At 41.9% G+C, this 22,705-nt stretch overlaps 1 protein-coding gene across 4 annotated transcripts in view; it reads right to left on the minus strand.

Moving 5' to 3' along the window:
* Positions 1 to 2,362: 2,362 nt before the first annotated feature.
* The window catches only part of LOC106567360 (MORN repeat-containing protein 1), a 101,905-nt gene continuing 81,562 nt past the window's right edge, over positions 2,363 to 22,705 (minus strand). For 3 of the 4 annotated variants that reach the window (XM_014136512.3, XM_014136510.3, XM_014136511.3), the window contains 2 exons: positions 12,998 to 13,068; positions 2,363 to 8,293 (listed from right to left, as the gene is read on the minus strand). In XM_014136512.3, the coding sequence (XP_013991987.2) occupies positions 8,151 to 8,293; positions 12,998 to 13,068 (214 nt within the window). In that variant the 3' untranslated portion in view covers positions 2,363 to 8,150. The remainder of the gene's footprint in view (positions 8,294 to 12,997; positions 13,069 to 22,705) is intronic. The other variant, XM_014136514.3, reaches the window with a different exon arrangement.

Here is a 22,705-nt window from a genome sequence, read left to right on the forward strand (position 1 = left end):
ACTTCAGACGGGCCTGGACATGTACTGGCTTAAGCAGGGGGACATGTCTGGCACTGCAGGATTTGAGTCCCTGGCGGCGTAGTGTGTTACTGATGGTAGGCTTTGTTACTTTGGTCCCAGCGCTCTGCAGGTCATTCACTAGGTCCCCCCGTGTGCTTCTGGGATTTTTGCTCACCGTTCTTGTGATCATTTTGACCCCACGGGTGAGATCTTGCGGAGCCCCAGATCGAGGGAGATTATCAGTGGTCTTGTATGTCTTCCATTTCCTAATAATTGCTCCCACAGTTGATTTCTTCAAACCAAGCTGCTTACCTATTGCAGATTCAGTCTTCCCAGCCTGGTGCAGGTCTACAATTTTGTTTTTGGTGTCCTTTGACAGCTTTTTGGTCTTGGCCATAGTGGAGTTTGGAGTGTGACTGTTTGAGGTTGTGGACAGGTGTATTTTATACTGATAAGTTCAAACAGGTGCCATTAATACAGGTAACGAGTGGAGGACAGAGGCGCCTCTTAAAGAAGAAGTTACAGGTCTGTGAGAGCCAGAAATCTTGCTTGTTTGTAGGTGACCAAATACTTATTTTCCACCATAATTTGCAAATAAATTCATGAAAAATTTGATTTTCTGACCTCTCATCTTTTTAAGTGGGAGAACTTGCACAATTGGTGGCTGATTAAATACTTTTTTGCCCCACTGTATAGCCTTGTTGATTTGACGATGTTTAAATGTTTAACTTGAAATGCTGCTGAAATAGTGGAGGCAGTGCTCCTGTCTTTGTGCTGACTTGCGGTTACTCTGTTGTTGTTTAGTAAACTGTGGAAAACATTAACTTGCTTCACCATGCTGCAGGTCATATAACTGTTTGTTACATGCGATATTTGCTTTGTGGATTTCACTAGACAGATGTTGCTCTCCGGTTTTATGATGAAACAAATGTGTAGTTCAATTTATTCCGCCACTGTGTGACTTGTCTTTTTGTTGTTAGGGCCTTATTGTAGGCCTATGTCACGCTGGCGTATGAACGAATGGGTTATAGAGCAAACAACGCAAATATCACAACATAGGTTGTAATATGGCTTTTTTACTGGCTTCCCTGTTTTTACCCACACCGCTACTTACTTTTGTTGCATTTAGGGTAGCTAATGCCTCATTCAGGGAAGCTGAGCCCTGCCTCCCCCACAATACGCACCCTGAGTATACCCCTCTGGACACTGCAGTAGGATGATGCAAAAGCAGGCAAGTGATGCACATAATTGGAATCATTGTTCAAGCGGCTCCAACTTACAAGTCTCAGGCAGGTTCTTCATGTAGGGATCTTTCATTGAAGTAAGAGCGTGCAATTGTTTGAGTCACATTTAGCTTGGACCATGGAACCATGAAGAGCATCCACTTCCATTACATTGAACCAGGCATGGTTATCTTTAATGTTAAGTTGTGGATGGATGGAGGACAATATACACTGAGTGTACAAAACATTAGGAACACCTTTTGTCCACCCACTTTTGTCATCAGAACAGCCTCAATTCGTCGGGGCACGGATTCTACAAGCTGTCGAAAGATGCTGGCCCATGTTGACTCCAATGCTTCCCATAGTTGTGTCAAGTCGGCTGGATGTCCTTTGGGTGGTGGACCTTCATACACACGGGAAACTGATGAGGGTAAAAAACCCAGCAGCGTAGCAGTTCTTGACACACTCAAAGCGGTGCGCCTTGCACCTACTACCATACCCCGTTCAAAGGCACTTACATGTTTCTTGCCCATTCACAGCTAAATGGCACACATACACAATCCATGTATCAATTATGTCAAGTCTTACAAATCCTTCTTTAACTTGTCTCCTCCCCTTCTTCTATACTGATTAAAGTGGATTTTACAAGTGACATCAATAAGGGATCATAGCTTTCACCTGGATTCACCTGGCCAGGTGTTCCTAATGTTTTGTACACTAAGCCTACTCTCACAAAGACATGACAAGAACATAATACCTGATTGGAAAGCTAATAAAGTATGATGATCAGCTGGTGCCAAAATATGGCTTTTCTAGCCCTCTTTGGGCTAATCAATCAATGTGCAGTCTGATTGGCTACTCAATAATCACATGATTGATCCACTTCTGGATTTGAGGCAATCTGTAACATGTCTTGACTGAAATTAAATTGAAACGTTTGTCTCTGATGCCGTGCCAATATAATTATCTAACTATTGTCAGATGTTTAATTGAATTTAGATAACTCAACACCCTTTTTATACAATAATACATGATATCTACGTAGGAGTTTAACATTTAATTTCACAATTATGGTTTGTCATGGCTTATCCTCAATTATTTATCTGAATGCATGTATAAATAAATGAATAGATAAGAGGGAAGGATGAATACATTTTATTTAAGTATTGCAATAACTGAGCCAGCATAACTTCTGCTGTTGTAGCTTGGGGGCACCAGTCATGTGGGAACACTAAAAACTTAATTACTAAACATGTTGTTGTTTTCTAAGCAGTGAGGTGCACATGTTAGTTTTCCTTGTGTTTCATTACGGTGCATAATTAAACTTTTAAATCTAATTGAGTCCAATTACTTTCGTTAGAGCCGAACGCTTGAACCGAGGCAGGGGTTAAAACGCAGTCTGTTATAAGCTATTGCTATTCCTTTGGAGAGAAACACAGGGGGGAATTCCAGCACAAGGTTAATGTCAGCCGTGATTTAGGTTCTCAGCTCGACCCGATCCAACGTTAATGAGCTGCACATGACACAGTCCAGGAATGGAACAACAATATACAGGAATACCTTGAGAACAGAATTGGGTAACACTTCCATAAATGATACCTCCCCATGAGAGCCTGTTTCCTCCCATTAGCTTGTAAATAGCTGGTACAAGGTTAAATTACTATACTGAGTGAAAGACATTTTTAAGTACTTATGGTGTTCTCCCCCTTCCTCTCATGCCAATTATTATCATATACTTCATTTTTCATTGACTGTAGTAGTCTGACATCCTGGTCTTTCAAACATACTAAAATGAACATTTCTCAGGAATGACACCGTTCAGCACATGTATAACGAGTGAAAATAAACACACACAGCCCTGGAATAACCTCAATCCTTCGCAGAGTTGCCGTCGTTGCAATCTTAACTCAGGTACACAAACGTAAACCTGTCTCCCTCCATTTAGTATGACATATCACGTTTCGTATGGTATGTATTAATGTGAATTTCAATCATCCATTTCGTATGATATGTTACAAACTACAATTCATATATGTTACGAATTGCAATTTGTACAATATGTTACGAAATTGCAATACGTATGATATGTTACGAATTCCCGAATTTGTTGTGGTAATGTAAGCTAGGCTAGGGTTTGGGTTAAGGTTAGAGTTAGGGGTTAAGGTTAAGTTGGTAGTTAGGGTTAGCTAACATGCTAAGTTGCAAAATAGCTAAAAAGTATATAGTAAGCAGTTGCAAAGTTGTTTTGTGATTCGAACACGCAACTTTTGGGTTCCAAGACATTTGCGTTATATGTCCACCTATCCTCCCCGACTAACCTCCCTCCTTTTGTTTTCGGGTCATTTAAAAAAAACATTCTGGCATAAAGAGCACATATTCAACTTCAGACAAAACATATTTTCACATATCAAGAGGTTAAATAAAAAAATGACTATAGTAATTGCATATTATTAACTGCCAAATAAAGTAACAGGGTAGACCGTAACAGGGTAGACGTAACAGGGTAGCCTAGAACAGGGTTGACGATTTCATCTTAAATCAGCCATAAATCCCCATGTGACAGAGGGAATGGAAGCTTGTTGTGTGCAACAAGGTGTGGCAATTGAATGCAAGCTTCAGATTTTTTTTATTGCTAACCTGTCTATCTTTGGGTAACAGAGGTTGAAGTGTTATGCTTGACCCACCCAGTTTTTCAGCATAAACATCAGAAAAGTTACAAAAAGAGTAGAACTAGCTCACATGCTTTGCACTATGATTTAACTATTAGATGTTCAACATTTCTTTAGATTTTTTTTTCAAAAGGAATATTTTCACCATATTAAAATGAGTTTGGTTTACGTAACAGGGTTGACTTTAAAATGAGGGACAGACGTGAATCACTAACCACATGAAATAAATAATAATTAAAGTAACAAAATAACGAGGGCTTTGCAATGACGGTGGAAAAAAACGGAATTCTTGGGGATGAGTGGGTTAAAATCTTCCTAGACGTCACAGAGGGTGCACGGAGGGACATGTCAAAATGCTGAATTTGAGCACTTTAGCAAGTCTTTATTTATATTAAAGAAATCCCCATGTGGTCTATATTAAATGGCACTTCATTTAACATAACAGGCTTTTATTTTATTTTAACATAACAGGCTTTTATTTTATTTTAACATAACAGGCTTTTATTTTATTTTAATATAAAAGGCTTCATGCCTGAGTTCCAAATATCTCTAACGGTCACCCCAGTGTGAGTTTTGTTATGCACGTGATGTCAGAATGCACTCACTGTTCTAAAATGTGATTGTTACGGAACAGGACAGTTAACCCAGGCTGCCCTCAAACCAAGGCACACTGCCTGCTAATTATTCATAGCCTATGTTTCAACCTGTCGATTTCAAATTATTTTCTAACAAGTTTTATTTTCTAACAGTTTGAATTGAGGTGTGTTCCGCCACCTCATTAATTCACATAGAAGTAGCCCATTCCACTTCAAAAGTAGCCCATTTCACGGACAATTTACATTTGAGGCATTACTGAGTCAGATAAACTTCTCTCTTCAAGAAGAGCCCAAGCACTTCCCCAGATCAACTATGCAGACATTTGCCCATCTCCAGTCAGAACATAATTTGCATGAACTTTTCCGTCTGGCACCCGCATTTCCTTAATTGTTGTTTTCCTTACTAATAATAACTTTGGACATGTGTGCGTTCCTATCAAAGTAAGTGCCTTATTAGGTTATCATTATAGTTTCTGTATATCGTGTTGTCGTTTCCACTGTAGCACACCGTATGTATATATGGAGGATAATGTATTTACTGTTTTATCCACATGTTTTCAAGTACTGGTGACAAGTCATGCATTCCAATTACGCCATAGATTGTAATGGACACGTATGAAAGTTGTACTGATTATGATGAGCTAATGCCAAGCTAATTGCCAGCTATTTGTGGCCCCATGTTTGTTGACATCATACAATGCATTCTGATTGTCACGTAAACGTCTGTCAGTCCAAAGATGTTATAACAAAATGAGGTGAAGGGATGGTTCACTCATCTTTCGAGTAAACTTCCAGAAGTGAATGATGTAAATAAATGATGGTAGACAACACACCCCCTTCAACACGCATACTGCAAACAAACCCAACTAATCTTGTAACCTCTTATCTTATCTTTGATGCTAAAAAACAAACATGGTGGCATGCATAAACTACCCATCATCAGATTACGTTTGATTTTTAGAAAGTGTTTTACTCAATTATTTTGATCAATGGTGAGGTCATCCGTGATGTGATAAATTGTACATAGTAATTGCTATTAGTTAATTCATATTATGGTTTCTGTCAGCCGAGAGTTAGCTAAATATGACCGCTTGAGTTAGGTCACTCTTACCTCAGTTAGTGCTACGACTAATGTAGCCTACATTTTCCAGTTTGGAAGAGAATTGTGTTATGCTGTCTCTACTTCTGTGAATGTCTGAACATTTGAGGACATAACATTGTAAAGACTGTGTTTGTGCCAAAACAATTCTGTGAAAAAACAGTGTAACCAGCTCAAATGCTGACTGTTGTATCAATCGTAAGGGGACATTCTAAATAAGTGTTCTAATCACACCGGTTTGAGTGTACGCTGCAGCGACCACTGTAGAATGATCACCTGTGTGTTCGTATGTGTCACAGGCCTTTAAACTGTATAACTAATCAATGCACCATCATACCAGGTCATTTAACCTGTTAGGGCTAGGGGGCAGTATTGACACGGCTGGATTGACACGGCCCGATTTAATCTGGTTACTACTCCTGCCCAGTAACTAGAATATGCATATAATTATTGGCTTTGGATAGAAAACACTCCAAAGTTTCTAAAACTGTTTGAATGGTATCTGTGAGTATAACAGAACTCAAATGGCAGGTCAAAACCTGAGAAGATTCTGTACAGGAAGTACCCTGTCTGACCATTTCTTGGCCTTCTTTGTCATCTCTATCCAAAACAAAGGATTTCTGCTGTTACGTGACACTTCCTACGGCTCCAATGGGCTCTCAGAAGGCGGCAAAAATCTGAATCGTGGCTTTGCAGGCTCTGGCTGAAAAAAAAGTAGCGCGTTTGGGTAGTGGCTGGTTACAGTACTGTGAGACTCAGGTGCGTGCCCGCGTCGACCGAATGCTTTGTTTTCTTTCCTCTGTTTACCTAAACGCAGATTCCCAGTCGGAATATTATCGCTTTTTTACGAGAAAAATTGCATAAAAATGGATTTTAAACAGCGGTTGACATGCTTCGAAATACGGTAATGGAATATTTAGAATTTTTTTGTCACGAATTGCGCCATGCTCGTGACCGTTATTTACACTTCGGATAGTGTCTTGGAACGCACGAACAAAACGCCGCTATTTGGATATAACGATGGATTATTTTGGACCAAACCAACATTTGTTATTGAAGTAGCAGTCCTGGGAGTGCGTTCTGACGAAGACAACAAAGGTAATCAAACTTTTGTAATAGTAAATCGGAGTTTGGTCAGGGCTAAACTTGGTCGGTGTCTAAATGGCTAGCCGTGATGGCTGGGCTATCTACTGAGAATATTGCAAAATGTGCTTTCACCGAAAAGCTATTTTAAAATCGGACACCTCGATTGCACAAAGGAGTTCTGTATCTATAATTCTTAAAATAATTGTTATGTTTTTTGTGAACGTTTATCGTGAGTAATTTAGTAAATTCACCGGAGGTTTGCGGGGGGTATGCTAGTTCTGAACGTCACATGCTAATGTAAAAAGCTGGTTTTTGATATAAATATGAACTTGATTGAACAAAACATGCATGTATTGTATAGCATAATGTCCTAGGGTTGTCATCTGATGAAGATCATCAAAGGTTAGTGCTGCATTTAGCTGTCTTCTGGGTTTATGTGACATTATATGCTAGCTTGAAAAATGGGTGTCTGATTATTTCTGGCTGGGTACTCTGCTGACATAATCTAATGTTTTGCTTTCGTTGTAAAGCCTTTTTGAAATTGGACAGTGTGGTTAGATTAACGAGAGTCTTGTTTATATGTTTGAGAAATTGAAGTAATAGCATTTCTAAGGTATTTGAATAACGCGCCACAGGATTCAACTGGCTGTTGAGTAGGTGGGACGAATTCGTCCCGCCTAGCCCAGAGAGGTTAATGCTTAAAAACAAACAAAAAATATGAATAAGATATTTGGCTACAGAAGTGCCCTTTCGTACCAATCTCTACAGCTTCAGTCCAAAAACGAATCCTGTGAAATGACGTCAACACATACTGGGGGAGTTACTGGCTAGCTTAGCTAACGAACTAGCTACGTCGGTTGTGGCGCGCATGACCAGAATGACACAGACAAACCACCAAAGGCACACCCTATTTCTGTTTGAATATTGAGAAAGGGGTGGAGTTGGTCAGTTTTTCGTGCCCAAAGTCGACCTTTAAAATATCAAAAGGCACTCATTTTCCGGACTGACCCTTTTGGCTTAAGTAACCTTCTGTCATACCAAATGTAACATATCATACTAATTGGCGGGTCAGAGATTTACATTTACTATGTTATGTCTATTCTTTGAGGCCATGCTGGTCGTTGAGTAATTGTCATTCACCAGTCATTTTTATTTCACTAATTTTTATTTGAGGTTAAATGAGGCTGCTTCCAATCATATAGAACCTTATTAGAATAATTTAGGGCATTTCCAGTAAAGTATAAACCCCTTCCATCACAACTGTCACTAAAACCATGTCTGGATTCTTCCATACTGAAAACATGACCATGTATAAACACTAAGAAGTAATAAATGCCAAAGTTGATGTGACAGTTGATGCTAGAACAAACATGTTTATGTCCCATTGAAGAGTTTGTGAGATTCTGAGTGCTGAAGGTCGTGTCATGCTTCTCTTCTAAAGTCTTCTATGAAAGTCTCTGACGTGTTGAGAAGGACGTCACTTACTCTGGGTTTTGTCCGTCTGGCTGTTTTTACTTTTGGTCTTGGCAGGAAACAAGCGCAGCAGGGCAAATGCTGGGGGTAAGGTCTGGCCTTGAAATGGTGGGTTGGTTACATCTTTCACCATAATCACATATTCACCTATGGCAGAGAGAAAAAAGCAATTCAAATGTAAATATTAAGTGACATTGTACTCCCAACTCACAAAGGTTGAGGAAATATGGATCTAGTCATCAATGGGTTAACAGGTTGGCTGGTGGCTTCAGACTCAGTGCTCCCTGGGGTCAAAGGGACTTTGTTTAATACAGAAGGTTGGCGTTGGCTGCTGCAGTGATATGACCTTGTCTGAGACGAGGGGACAGTTACATTTCCATAATGTTTAACACTATCAACACAATCATTTTGATCTGGATTAAATATCCTTTAGTCCCTGAAGAAAATGATGGAGCTAATGCTAACTGTAGCTGGTTGAGTTCAATTGGTTAGATTCCTGGTACATAGCAGCATGAATGAAATCAAACCATGAATGACAGCACATAGGCAATGCAGTACCACAGCGATTGCACAGATAGAAAGGCTGTTCAGAAGCAAATGGTTCGCCACATGTGCAGAAAGATCACATCTGAGTTCACTTTCTTCCTTTGTCCTCTGGTAATAGGGCGGCGCACAATTGGCCCAGCGTCGTCCAGGTTTGGCAGGGGTAGGCCGTCATTGTAAATAAGAATTTGTTCTTAACTGACTAGCCTAGTTAAATAAACATTTTTAAAAAATGGTCAATCCGCCTTGCGTATATACTCACCAGAAAGAGAGAGAGAGAGAGAGAGAGAGAGAGAGAGAAAAGCTGACAGGGCATATCCCATGACATCACACTGTGTCCTGTAAATCCGCTGGGTTAACATGGCACAAAGACATCAGAGCCCTGGCCCTCTAGGCCGATAGGTTCCTCAGCTGTTGTCCTCTGGCCAACTGCTCGAGTCCACAGAGAGCTCAGTAGCAGTGGCAGCCAGGCGATCGTTTTACCGTGGGGCAGGCATTCTTCCTCCGGGCTATCACTTCATCATGGTTGCATCCCAAATAGCACCCTATTCCCTATGTAGTGTATTACTTTTGACCAGGGCACTATATAGCCCCCATAGGGCTCTGGTAAAAAAATGGTGCACTAGTGAAAAAGGTGCAATTTGGGACGTATACCATGCCTCCACACAGAGGCAAAGGTAGTGTTATGGGATGGAGGAATTCGGTCTGTAAGCTTAGGGGGTATAGTATCTATAGCGAGTAGGCTTCCCCGAACATAAGCCACACTTCCTGAGTTATGGGCCCGCCACACATGTCCCCTGATGAATGAAATACCACCGTCGAGGGCGGAATGACTTGCTGAAGGAGAGTTTTGTGTGTGTTGTGTGTGCGAGTAAGAGGGTATAAAAGGCAAAATCTAAAACAGTTCGGAGAATATTCTTAACATAAAGTGCAAGTCAAATTATTTTGCATTGTATATTTCGTATAGATAAACTATGTACAACTCATATTCCATGTATAAGTAACTAGGGGAACATCTAAATTTCACTTTTTTTGTTCACAATTGGTTGAATGTGCAAATGTGTGCATGTGTTTGCAAGCAGACAGTATGCTAGTTAAACATAATGCAGAGTGAGATTTCTCACATTTCGTATTGTGTTTGATCCTCCATCTTAGATAATGTGTCCTTAGGCAAGGCTGGAAATATCATTAAGGAAAAATAAATCTACAAAAAACTGAAAAGAGAGCATCTTTAGTTCCAAAAGCAGGAGGAACGCAAAATTACAGAGCTGCTGCCTGTTCCCTGCTCTTCGCCGCAATGCTCCCAGAGCACTCATTGAAGGGAGAAGACCAAGAAAAACATCCACAGAGGTCTACAGCACTGGAAATAAAACTCCAGCATGCAGGTTACTTCAGAGGGGAAGGGATATGGGCGGACAGGTGCTCAGTTTCTGCATGGTCGTCACCAGGCACAATCTAATTTCATATCCCCCCATATATTTATATAATGAGTATTTTTATACACGAAACACTGTGAAAGGAGAGGGTAATGGAATTGCTGTAGGAAGCTCCTCTCTGTTATTATCTGATTAAAACAAGTGTTTTTAACTTTCGTTTCATTTTTGTTTTTTGATTTGCTTTCCACTTTGTTGCCAGGGGTCTTAAAGAAAGTTTCAATTCTTGAAAATGAGCAAAAGGCTTACCTTGACCATAGGGCAGGTCTGACTCAATCTCAGTTGGCAGAAGAGTCATGCCCATAGGGCACGTGCCCCCTCACATTTTTCAGATGTTAAAGGGCAATTCCACCACTTTTCAACTTCATTATCTCCAGCACAATACCAGTCAAGTCAAGGTCCAAAAGGCTTCTTAACAGCTTCTACCTCCAAGCCATAAGACTCCTGAACAGCTAATCAAAGGGCTACCCAAATCCCTCTTTTACGCTGCTGCTACTCTCTGTTTATAATCTATGCATAGTCACTTTAACTCTACCTACATGTACAGTGGTGGAAAAAAGTATTTGATCCCCTGCTGATTTTGTCCGTTTGCCCACTAACAAAGAAAGGATCAGTCTATCATTTTAATGGTAGGTGTATTTGAACAGTGAGAGACAGAATAACAACAAAAATACCCAGAAAAACACATGTCAGAAATGTTATAAATTGATTTGCATTTTAATGAGGGAAATAAGTATTTGACCCCCTCTCAATCAGAAAGATTTCTGGCTCCAAGGTGTCTTTTATACAGGTAACGAGCTGAGATTAGGAGCACACTCTTAAAGGGAGTGCTCCTAACCGCAGCTTGCTACCCGTATAAAAGAAACCTGTCCACAGAAGCAATCAATCAATCAGATTCCAAACTCTCCACCATGGCCAAGACCAAAGAGCTCTCCAAGGATGTCAGGGACAAGATTGTAGACCTACACAAGGCTGGAATGGGCTACAAGACCATCGCCAAGCAGCTTGGTGAGAAGGTGACAACAGTTGGTGCGATTATTCGCAAATGGAAGAAACACAAAAGAACTGTCAATATCCCTCGGCCTGGGGCTCCATGCAAGATCTCACCTCGTGGAGTTGCAATGATCATGAGAACGGTGAGGAATCAGCCCAGAACTACACGGGAGGATCTTGTCAATGATCTCAAGGCAGCTGGGACCATAGTCACCAAGAAAACAATTGGTAACACACTACGCCGTGAAGGACTGAAATCCTGCAGCGCCCGCAAGGTCCCCCTCCTCAAGAATACACATACATGCCCGTCTGAAGTTTGCCAATGAACATCTGAATGATTCAGACTGGTGAAAGTGTTGTGGTCAGATGAGACCAAAATGGAGCTCTTTGACGTCAACTCAACTTGCCGTGTTTGGAGGAGGAATGCTGCCTATGACCCCAAGAACACCATCTCCACCATCAAACATGGAGGTGGAAACATTATGCTTTGGGGGTGTTTTTCTGCTAAGGGGACAGGACAACTTCACCGCATCAAAGGGACGATGGACGGGGCCATGCACCGTCAAATCTTGGGTGAGAACCTCCTTCCCTCAGCCAGGGCATTGAAAATGGGTCGTGGATGGGTATTCCAGCATGACAATGACCCAAAACACACGGCCAAGGCAACAAAGGAGTGGCTCAAGAAGAAGCACATTAAGGTCCTGGAGTGGCCTAGCCAGTCTCCAGACCTTAATCTCATAGAAAATCTGTGGAGGGAGCTGAAGGTTCGAGTTGCCAAACGTCAGCCTCGAAACCTTAATGACTTGGAGAAGATCTGCAAAGAGGAGTGGGACAAAATCCCTCCTGAGATGTGTGCAAACCTGGTGGCCAACTACAAGAAACGTCTGACCTCTGTGATTGTCAACAAGGGTTTTGCCACCAAGTACTAAGTCATGTTTTGCAGAGGGGTCAAATACTTAAGGGCTTGTAAGTAAGCATTTCACTGTAAGGTCTACACCTGTTGTATTCGCCGCATGTGACGAATACAATTTGATTTGATTTACATCACATAGTATGTGAAAATGGTGCATTTCAAAAAATAGATATATAAAGTTAAAAAGTTCTACCCGATGACATCATCAAAAGTAAAAAATCTAAAATCAAAACAGTGATTTTTCAAACACTATAAGATTTGCGGTGGCTTGGGGAGCAATAAAATGTCCTCCCTCTGGATAGAAACTTGTTTTCCTACTTTTTAATCCTACCCTGTGAGTCACAGAGAAGCATTTTTTAAGCCCTTTATTCTTATCTTTTTAACCAGAGATCATAGAAACAGACCATTTTCACATATCTAGACACTGGTATGGAGCTGGAAATAATGAATTTGAGGTTGAAAAGTGGCGGAATTATCCTTTAAATTAATTACTAAACTTCATTTTCAAGCTCACGTTTTATCATAGTTATTTATAAAAAGATCTGTCATCTGTACTTTGTGGAGGGGGCACACTGACTGGACCACGCAAAGAGTACCCCCCATTCTCCCTAGCAAGCGGTTCACTCCAAGGTGCACCACAGAGCAAAAGATATGCTATGGTAGTGGAGGAGGAGAAAGAGTTTTGAATGACACACACAATGTTTGATTTTCGCTGCTGATGATGGGCAGGACTAACAGGAGGTATGTTTATAAATTAATTTGATCAAGCTATTGATTCCTTCTTGATGAATAAATAAAACAAAAAGGTTTTGTTGTTTCTTTGTAATACTAGCCACCTAGCAATTTTATGAAGTTGGCTTTAGCTAGCCAGCTAGATACAGTTGAAGTGTCAGACTTCCGGAGGCCCCACCCCATCCTCACGTACTTCGTGCACCCTCTAAAATAATGGGTGCAAGACGCCTGTGTCACCTGGCCTCACACTCCTGCTGTCAATGGAGCTTTTCTTTATGTTGCTGGTAAAACAAGACCCCGTGCTTGACCTGCAGAGAGAGAGAGAGAGAGAGAGGCAGAGAGGCAGAGAGGCAGAGAGTGAGAGAGAGAGAGAGGCAGAAAGTGAGAGAGTGAGAGAGAGAGAGGCAGAGAGTGAGAGAGAGAGAGAGAGAGAGGCAGAGAGGTAGAGAGAGAGAGGGGTAGAGAGAGAGAGAGGGGTAGAGAGAGAGAGAGAGAGAGGGGGTAGAGAGAGAGAGAGAGAGAGGGGGAGGGGTAGAGAGAGAGAGAGGGGTAGAGAGAGAGAGAGAGAGAGAGAGAGGGGTAGAGAGAGAGAGAGAGAGGGGTAGAGAGAGAGAGAGAGAGAGAGAGAGAGAGAGAGGGGTAGAGAGAGAGAGAGAGGGGTAGAGAGAGAGGGGTAGAGAGAGAGAGAGAGAGGGGTAGAGAGAGAGAGAGAGGGGTAGAGGGGTAGAGAGAGAGAGAGGGGTAGAGAGAGAGAGAGAGAGAGAGAGAGAGAAGCTTGATCAATTCATTTAAAGAACATCACGGAATCGGGGCCTACAAATCAATTGATTAAACTGGGCACGGAGTCCATTCTATCCACTGTTATCTATTGCCACAAAAAAAACATAGTGTACCTTCACAAATATTTTAGCATGGGAAAGATAGAATCAAACAGTACATACTATGTTTTTGGCGGAGTACGGAAGAGCGGAAAGCGATCTTACAGTGTAGTAAGGGTCTGCTATCGCGACTGCATCCATACATACATGCATATGAATGCTGCATAAGATCAAAAAGATATTGAGAGGGCCATAAGAGAGGATTATAGATCTCACCAGCTTGTAGTCCTAAAACCCGGAAATTAGTTACCTCTGTTCGTTCAGCCATTCCTATGGCGAAAACGAATGGGGAAAGAATAGGTTTTTGGGTAAACACTGAAAATAAGGTCTGAGGTTAACACACGCTTAGGAGATCTTATAGGTTTTGTTCTATGAAATAATATCCGTCAGTTAACATGACCGTTATGAAGCCTTTATGTGCTTTTTTAGATTACATAAATGCTTGAAAATGTTAGGTTTACTGATGAAGATGATCTCATAGAACAAAACGTATAAGATCTCCTAAGCCTACGTTAACTACAGACCTTATTTTCTGAGTTCATCCAAAAACCGAGGTGGGCAACTTTCACTGGGGACGGGGGGGACGACGACGACGATGACGACATGATCCCCCCACATTCTAAAATTGCTTTATCATTGCACAGTGATACAAAAAGCACCTCACAGTAGTTGGGTAGGCTGTTTGGCGTGCAAAGCTTCTGAAAGGCTGGCTTATAAGACCAGCACGGTGCTGCTGTCTGCAGCTGCTGTCTCTGGATATAACGCCTTTTCTCCAAGTTGTAAAAGCAAACAGAGCAGAAACTGGCTACTCTTTATTTGATTGATGTACGGCAAGGTACAGTATCTCGCAAAAGTGAGTATACCCCTCACATTTTTGTAAATATTTGAGTATATCTTTTCATGTGACAACACTGAAGAAATGACACTTTGCTACAATGTAAAGTAGTGGGTGTACAGCTTGTATAACAGTGTAAATTTGCTGTCCCCTCAACATAACACAACACACAGCCATTAATGTCTAAACCGCTGGCAACAAAAGTGAGTACACCCCTAAGTGAAAATATCCAAATTGGGCCCAAAGTGTCGATATTTTGTGTGGCCACCATCATTTTCCAGCACTGCCTTAACCCTCTTGGGCATGGAGTTCACCAGAGTTTCACAGGTTGCCACTGGAGTCCTCTTCCACTCCTCCATGACGACATCACGGAGCTGGTGGATGTTAGAGACTTTGCACTCCTCCACCTTTTGAGGATGCCCCACAGATGCTCAATAGGGTTTAGGTCTGGAGACATGCTTGGCCAGTCCATCACCTTTACCCTCAGCTTCTTTAGCAAGGCAGTGGTCGTCTTGGAGGTGTGTTTGGGGTCGTTATCATGTTGGAATACTGCCCTGCGGCCCAGTCTCCGAAGGGAGGGGATCATGCTCTGTTTCAGTATGTCACAGTACATGTTGGCATTCATGGTTCCCTCAATGAACTGTAGCTCCCCAGTGCCAGCAGCACTCATGCAGCCCCAGACCATGACACTCCCACCACCATGCTTGACTGTAGGCAAGACACACTTGTCTTTGTACTCCTCACCTGGTTGCCACCACACACGCTTGACACCATCTGAACCAAATACGTTTATCTTGGTCTCATCAGACCATAGGACATGGTTCCAGTAATCCATGTCCTTAGACTGCTTGTCTTCAGCAAACTGTTTGCGGGCTTTCTTGTGCATCATCTTTAGAAGAGGCTTCCTTCTGGGACGACAGCCATGCAGACCAATTTGATGCAGTGTGCGGCGTATGGTCTGAGCACTGACAGGCTGACCCCCCACCCCTTCAACCTCTGCAGCAATGCTGGCAGCACTCATACGTCTATTTCCCAAAGACAACCTCTGGATACGACGCTGAGCACGTGCACTCAACTTCTTTGGTCGACCATGGCGAGGCCTGTTCTGAGCGGAACCTGTCCTGTTAAACCGCTGTATGGTCTTGGCCACCGTGCTGCAGCTCAGTTTCAGGGTCTTGGCAATCTTCTTATAGCCCAGGCCATCTTTATGTAGAGCAACAATTATTTTTTTCAGATCCTCAGAGAGTCCTTTGCCATGAGGTGCCATGTTGAACTTCCAGTGACCAGTCAGTATGAGGAGTGTGAGAGCGATGACACCAAATTTAACACACCTGCTCCCCATTCACACCTGAGACCTTGTAACACTAACAAGTCACATGACACCGGGGAGGGAAAATGGCTAATTGGGCCCAATTTGGACATTTTCTCTTAGGCGTATACTCACTTTTGTTGCCAGCGGTTTAGACATTAATGGCTGTGTGTTGAGTTATTTTGAGGGGACAGCAAATTTACACTGTTATACAAGCTGTACACTCACTACTTTACATTGTAGCAAAGTGTCATTTCTTCAGTGTTGTCACATGAAAATATATACTCAAATATTTACAAAAATGTGAGGGGTGTACTCACTTTTGTGAGATACTGTAACTGCTGTTTGACAAAATGTTAAAAAGTATTTATTCCCAGGGCTGAGTATTGTAACTGACATGTACCGTTAGCTAATGTTTCATTCCCTCTCAACTGAAGTTCTGTCTGAAGGGAATGAACTAGCTAGCTAGCTATTACGGTAGCTATTACAGGCAGTTCAGCTCTGTTAGGCAGCAGTATCTAACAGCTGTTGTGTGTATGGAAAAGTTTTGGAGACTTTTTTATTTTTTTATGTACCATTAGCTAACTTTAGCTATTATTTTTGTCTCAATCACACTAGACCTGAATCAAACGATGAAACCAGAAGCCAAACAATTGAAGACGTCAGAAAATCAATGTGAGGTTTTATTAGTCAGTATAGCAATGTAACGTTATTGATCTGTCAATTTCCCTAGCTATTTCCCTATCTTTTCACAATGACACGGTATAAACAGCTCTACACTGTCATGGTGCACAGTCAGTACACAACACTATGCTCATCATGTCTTAGCAGGATCAGATGGTGACAGGTGTCCCAGCAGGGTCATACAGCCAGGGAGGACCAGTCTACGGAACTCAGTTGAAATTTGCTGTATATTATAACAATCAGTGAATGGATACAAAGTTCCACACAATACCCCATAATGAAAATGTAAAAATAGGTTTTTAGATATGTTTGCAAATATATATATAAAAAATGTTTAAACTGAAATATCACATTTACATAAATATTCAGACCCTTTACTCAGTACTTTGTTGAAACACCTTTGGCATCAACCTCGAGTCTTCTTGGTTATGATGCTACAAGCTTGGCACAATTAAATTTAGGGAGTTTCTCCCATTCTTCTCTGCAGATCCTCTCAAGCTCTGTCAGGTTGGATGGGGAGCGTCGCTGCACAGCTATTTTCAGGTTTTTCTAGAGATGTTCGATCGGCATCAAGTCCGGGCTCTGGCTGGGCCCCTCAAGCACATTCAGAGACTTGTCCTGAAGCCACGCCTGCGTTGTCTTGGCTGTGTGCTTAGGGTCGTTTCCTGTTGGAAGGTGAACCTTTGCCCCAGTCTGAGGTCCTGAGCGATCTGGAGCAGGTTTTCATCAAGGATCTCTCTGTACTTTGCTCCGTTCATCTTTCCCTCAATCCTGACTATCCTCCCAGTCCCTGCCGCTGAAAAACAAACCCCATAGCATGCTGCCACCACCATACTTCACCGTAGGAATGGTGCCAGGTTTCCGCCAGACGTGACTTGGCATTCAGGCCAAATAGTTTAATCTTGGTTTCCTCAGACCAGAAGATCTTGTTTCTCATGGTCTGAGAGTCCTTTAGGTGCCTTTTGGCAAACTCCAAGCGGGCTGTCATGTGCCTTTTACTGTGGCTTCCGTCTGGCCACTCTACCATAAAGACCTGATTGGTGGAGTGCTGTAGAGATGGTTGTCCTTCTGGAAGGTTCTCCCATCTTCACAGAGGAACTCTGGAGCTCTGTCAGAGTGACCATCAAGTTCTTGGTCACCTCCCTGACCAAGGTCCATCTCCCCTGATTACTCAGTTTGGCCGTGCGGCCAGCTCTAGGTGGTTCCAAACTTCTTCCATTTAAGATGATGAGGCCACTGTGTTCTTGGGGACCTTCAATGCTGCAGAAATGTTTTAGTACCCCAGATCTGTGCCTCAACACAATCCTGTCTCTGAGCTCTACGGACAATTCCTTCGACCTCATGGCTTGGTTTTTGCTCTGTCATGCACTGTCAACTGTGGGACCTTATATAGACAGGTGGGTACCTTTCCAAATCATGTCCAATCAATCAAGTTGTAGAAACATTTCAAGGATGATTTGGACTCTCATAGCAACGGGTCTGAATATATATGTAAATAAGGTATTTCTGTTTATTTTTAATACATTTACAAACATTTCTCAAAAAAGGGGTCTGAATACTTTCCAAATGCACTGTAAGTGTAGCTATGACAGCAGTCAAAAATAATCAACTATTGTCAGCTCATGCGTACATTGTGTGCATCTTCACGCAATGACATTAGTTGGATTTAATTTAGCTGTTATCCCTTGTTGACATAAATCTTCGTAACTTTCACTTGCTTGACACACTGTGACATACCTTTTTTTGGTTGTAGTGTGTAATAGTTTCCGGTTTTCTCTCTATTGTGTTCCTGTTGTCTTGTCATTCTTCAGCACTGTTGTGGAATACAACGGCTGTGCAGGTGCCTTATTTTGAGCAGAGGGTGGGAGCTCCCGTCTCACTTTGTGGCTTGTTTTCTTTGCAAGCAACTTGTTCACCAATGACAGTGAAGTGAAGAAATTGTCCATGGTGACATTTCTCTCCTTGCCAATGTAAGGTTCCACAAGCATCATCACCGCATTCTACGACAGTGCTGCCTGATGTGAATCTTTTCCCAGATATTGAAAGCCATTCAGCATGCACAATTACGCACGCTCTCAATGTGTAGCCTACTTCAAGTAGGCCAAGAGTAGACTGATAAGACTGCTTGGATTCTGTTGACTGATATAGGGTACATACCATTTTGAGATTATAATTACACCGAACAAAAATATAAACGCGACATGCAACAATTTCAAAATCTTACTGAGTTCCAGTTCATATAAGAAAATCAGTTAATTGAAATAAATTCATTAGGCCCTAATCTGTGGATTTCACTGGAAATACAGATATGCATCTGTTGGTCAAAGATACTGTACCTTATAAAATAAAAGTAGGGGCGTGGATCCGAAAACCAGTCAGTATCTGGTGTGACCACCATTTGCCTCATGCAGCGCGACACATCTCCTTCGCATAGAGTTAATCAGTCTGTTGATTGTGGCCTGTGGAATGTTGTCCCACTCCTCTTCAATGGCTGTGAGAAGTTGCTGGATACTGGCGGGAACTGGAACACGCTGTCGTACAGGTCGATCCAGAGCATCCCAAAAATGCTCAATGGGTGACATGTCTGGTGAGTATGCAGGCCATGAAAGAACTGAGACATTTTCAGCTTGCAGGAATTGTAGACAGATCCTTGCGACATGGGGCCGTGATTTATCATGCTAAATCATGAGGTGATGGCAGCAGATGAATGGCACGATACTGGGCCTCAGGATCTCGTCACGGTATCTCTGTGTATTCAAATTGCCATCGATAAAATGCAATTGTTTTAGTTGTCCGAAGCTTATGCCTACCAATATCATAACCCCACCGCCACTACGGGGCACTCTGTTCACAACGTTGACATCAGCAAACTGCTCGCCCACACAACGCCATACGTCTGCCATCTGCCCGGTACAGTTGAAAGCAGGATTCATCCATGAAGATCACACTTCTCCAGCATGCCAGTGGTCATCGAAGGTGAGCATTTGCCCACTGAAGTTGGTAAAGGCGCCGAACTGCAGTCAAGTCAAAATCCTGGTGAGGCTAACATAATTGCAAAAGGGTTTTCTAATGATCAATTAGCCTTTTAAAATGATAAACTTGGATTAGCTAACACATCGTGCCATTGGAACACAGGAGTGATGGTTGCTGATAATGGGCCTATGTACGCCTATGTAGATGTTCCATAAAAAAATCTGCCGTTTCCAGCTACAATAGTTATTTACAACATTAACAATGCCTACACTGTATTTCTGATCAATTTGATGTTATTTTAATGGAATTTGTTTTTTCCTTTCTTTCAAAAAGAAGGACATTTCTAAGTGACCCCAAACTTTTGAACAGTAGTGTATGTAACGCATAGAATTAGCTTCCAAACCAGATTCCATTATTTTCTCGAGCTATGCTTATAATTGAGGCATGATTGATCCCTTGGTCATGCCGGGACCTACCAAAAAGAGCAAAGGTGGGTATCAAATCATGCCCAGCAATATGATTGGAATCGTTTAACCACCTCAAAAAATAATTTCATTAACTGATCCCTTGCTATTTTCACAGCTTGTCAGGCAAGACCTCAGAATAAACGTGTGTCATGTGACATAAGTACCCTTACGACACCTCCTCCATTGTTGCCAGAGTCTCCCTCGACTCCTATGAAAAGGATACGCCATCATGAGGCCTCCGATAGTGCTCAGAGTTACTGCCCAGATAACACAGACGGCTTCATCAACAACGACAGGTAATGTATGTTATGTGAAATCTGAAGAGTTGTATACACGGCTTGACAAATTAGGAGGCTAATTCCCCAGCCAAGCAGATACAATTAGTAGACTCATTTTGGTTGTGAAGTGCATTAGCAAAAAGCTTTGTCCTTTCTTTAGAACAAAATGCAATTTTGTTCATGGAGACTTGCAAGATGCTGTGAAGTCCAGACTGACAGGCTTGATACTGATGTCTCTGATTGGAGAGAGACCTGGAACTCTGCATAAAACATTTTCTAGACACAACTTTTACTTGTATTGTCTTCTGCACTAGGATCAGGGAACTCCTGTTGTATACAAGACACAACACAGGGAGGTATGACCACTCTGACATGTTTGCCAAGGTAACCCCATTACCACCAGACAAAATCCACATAGGCATAGTATCTGTATTGGCTGGAAATGACAATGAACGATGAAATGTGCACATTGTTACCTTAGCAGAACACTGCTTCTATGGTATTATGTAAAGTGTTGTTTATTCTATACATGGACGTCTTACTACATTTCTATCTATGTAAATTCAGCAATTGCATTCTCATATTACTCTGAAGGCTACTGACCTGTTCAAAGCTTCCTCCAGCATCTCACCTGTAGTTATTGAACTTAACCTGCAGGAGGTTTGTTTGTTGTGATTGAGTTGGGGGAAACAGCTGCAGGCAAGTTTCTGACAGATGGGTGTGTCTTAGAGGTGGCAAGGACACAGCCAAGAAACACCCACATCAAACCACACCACCAAGCCAACTGAAGTTTGGCTTCTGTCATGGCAACCACCATTTCTTGAGGAGCAAGCCAAAAAATGAAGCCAAGTTCCCCTTTAAGTGTCTTGAAGTCGGCCGGCACCTATGTTACACATTTAACTTATTTTACCAATTTCAAGATGCATTTAAGGACATTGAGTTGTAATAAGGTGAGGTTACATTCTTTCCATTCCTTTTGGAAATGAAGACTGTTGAGGTTTAGGGCGAATATGCAATACATGCCTTGGAAATCATGCTGATTTAATGATATGGAAATGACAGAAATGTTGATTTGGGCTGAAATATCACTATTAACTAGGTTGGGGGTCGCATTATGAAGTCTAATAGTGACTTGTGATTTAACATTCTGTTCCTGCTCCCACAGCATCTTTGGGCAAGTACATAACAATCCCAGGGCTGACATCTTCTAAAAAAAAAATGGTTTATTCAGAACCTTTCTTTTGGTATTTAATGCCTCTATAATCAATACCAGCTGAATAGAAAAACAGAACAGTAATATTAAATCAAACTAAACTTTTGAAAAGTACAGACACACTAAAGTAGCCAACATACATACTATATGTAATGAAATAGACAGGCAAAACTCTTAATTTCAAGAACTCTACATACATTAACGCCCACTGTCCACATGGGGTTCATTAATATGGTGGACTTCGAGCTATTTCCTTCCAGCAGTGGAAAAACGTGTCAGAAGACAGATCCAAGCTAAGTTATATAACCCACTCAATTCAATAGGAAATAATTAACAGGATTCAAATACTGTACGTAATAGGTTACTCAAGGTCCCTCATTTCAAACAAAGCCTTTTTACTTCGGCTCCAAGCTTACATTTTTGTATTTTCTGTAACCTGAGATTGACTGAAAGGCTATGCAAGCCTATACTTTGGAGAGGAAGTTATGGGGGAAGTCAAGGCATTGCTGTAGGTTGAAGAAAGAGCCACAGAAACTGAACCAAGATATAGAACACCCCCCCAAAGGTCACCGATTTTTCATACTATAATTCATATTGTCCATAAACAACCAATGTGACATTTTGGAGGGAACTGTCGGTGTGTGAATAATTATTTTCGCTCATTTAGGTTTTAGCATTGTAAAATTCAAAAAACTTGGCAAGGATTTTAGGGACTGGGTTCTAATGATGGAATTACATTGGTTAGCAGTAGTCGTGCATGAGAGTGGTCTGGTTTTCCTAGGGAGTACAGCGATTATTTTGGGGCTGTTTTGCTTTGGAATCCGAGACTCTGTCGCATTATGAAGCCGTCACATAATGGCTTTCCTGTCACAAGGCTGTCTGTTGCCTTTAATTAGCTTTTTCCGCAACATTCTCTGAGGCTCCGTCTATGGCATTATGCTGGGGTACCAATGCAAGAGATTTCACTATTGTGGTTGAAAAGCATTCAAAAGATGAGAATGCTGCGGGACTAAAGGGAGGGAGGGTTCAAACCTGTGGTTTCAGACATGGGGCCTTCAAAATACGCAGTGGTGCCATTCTGAGGAAACTAGCCCTAGACCAACTTCTGTGAATAAGAACATGGAGATGGAGCTGGGGGTGTAAGAAGGAGGGGGGGTGAGAGGAATTGTTAACGCCCCCCGTCAGCCACCTAGGGTTCCTACAGCTGGAGAGCACATTCCAAAGATCTTTACGAAAAAAGACAGAGGGGAAAAGAAAATCAAGGTTACAAAGGACCCCCGGGAGACAAAGTCTCTCCCCCCCCCCCCC

This window comes from Salmo salar, chromosome 13 (genome assembly GCF_965601325.2).
Source record: "Salmo salar chromosome 13, fSalSal1, whole genome shotgun sequence".
NCBI classification, from domain to species: domain Eukaryota; kingdom Metazoa; phylum Chordata; class Actinopteri; order Salmoniformes; family Salmonidae; genus Salmo; species Salmo salar.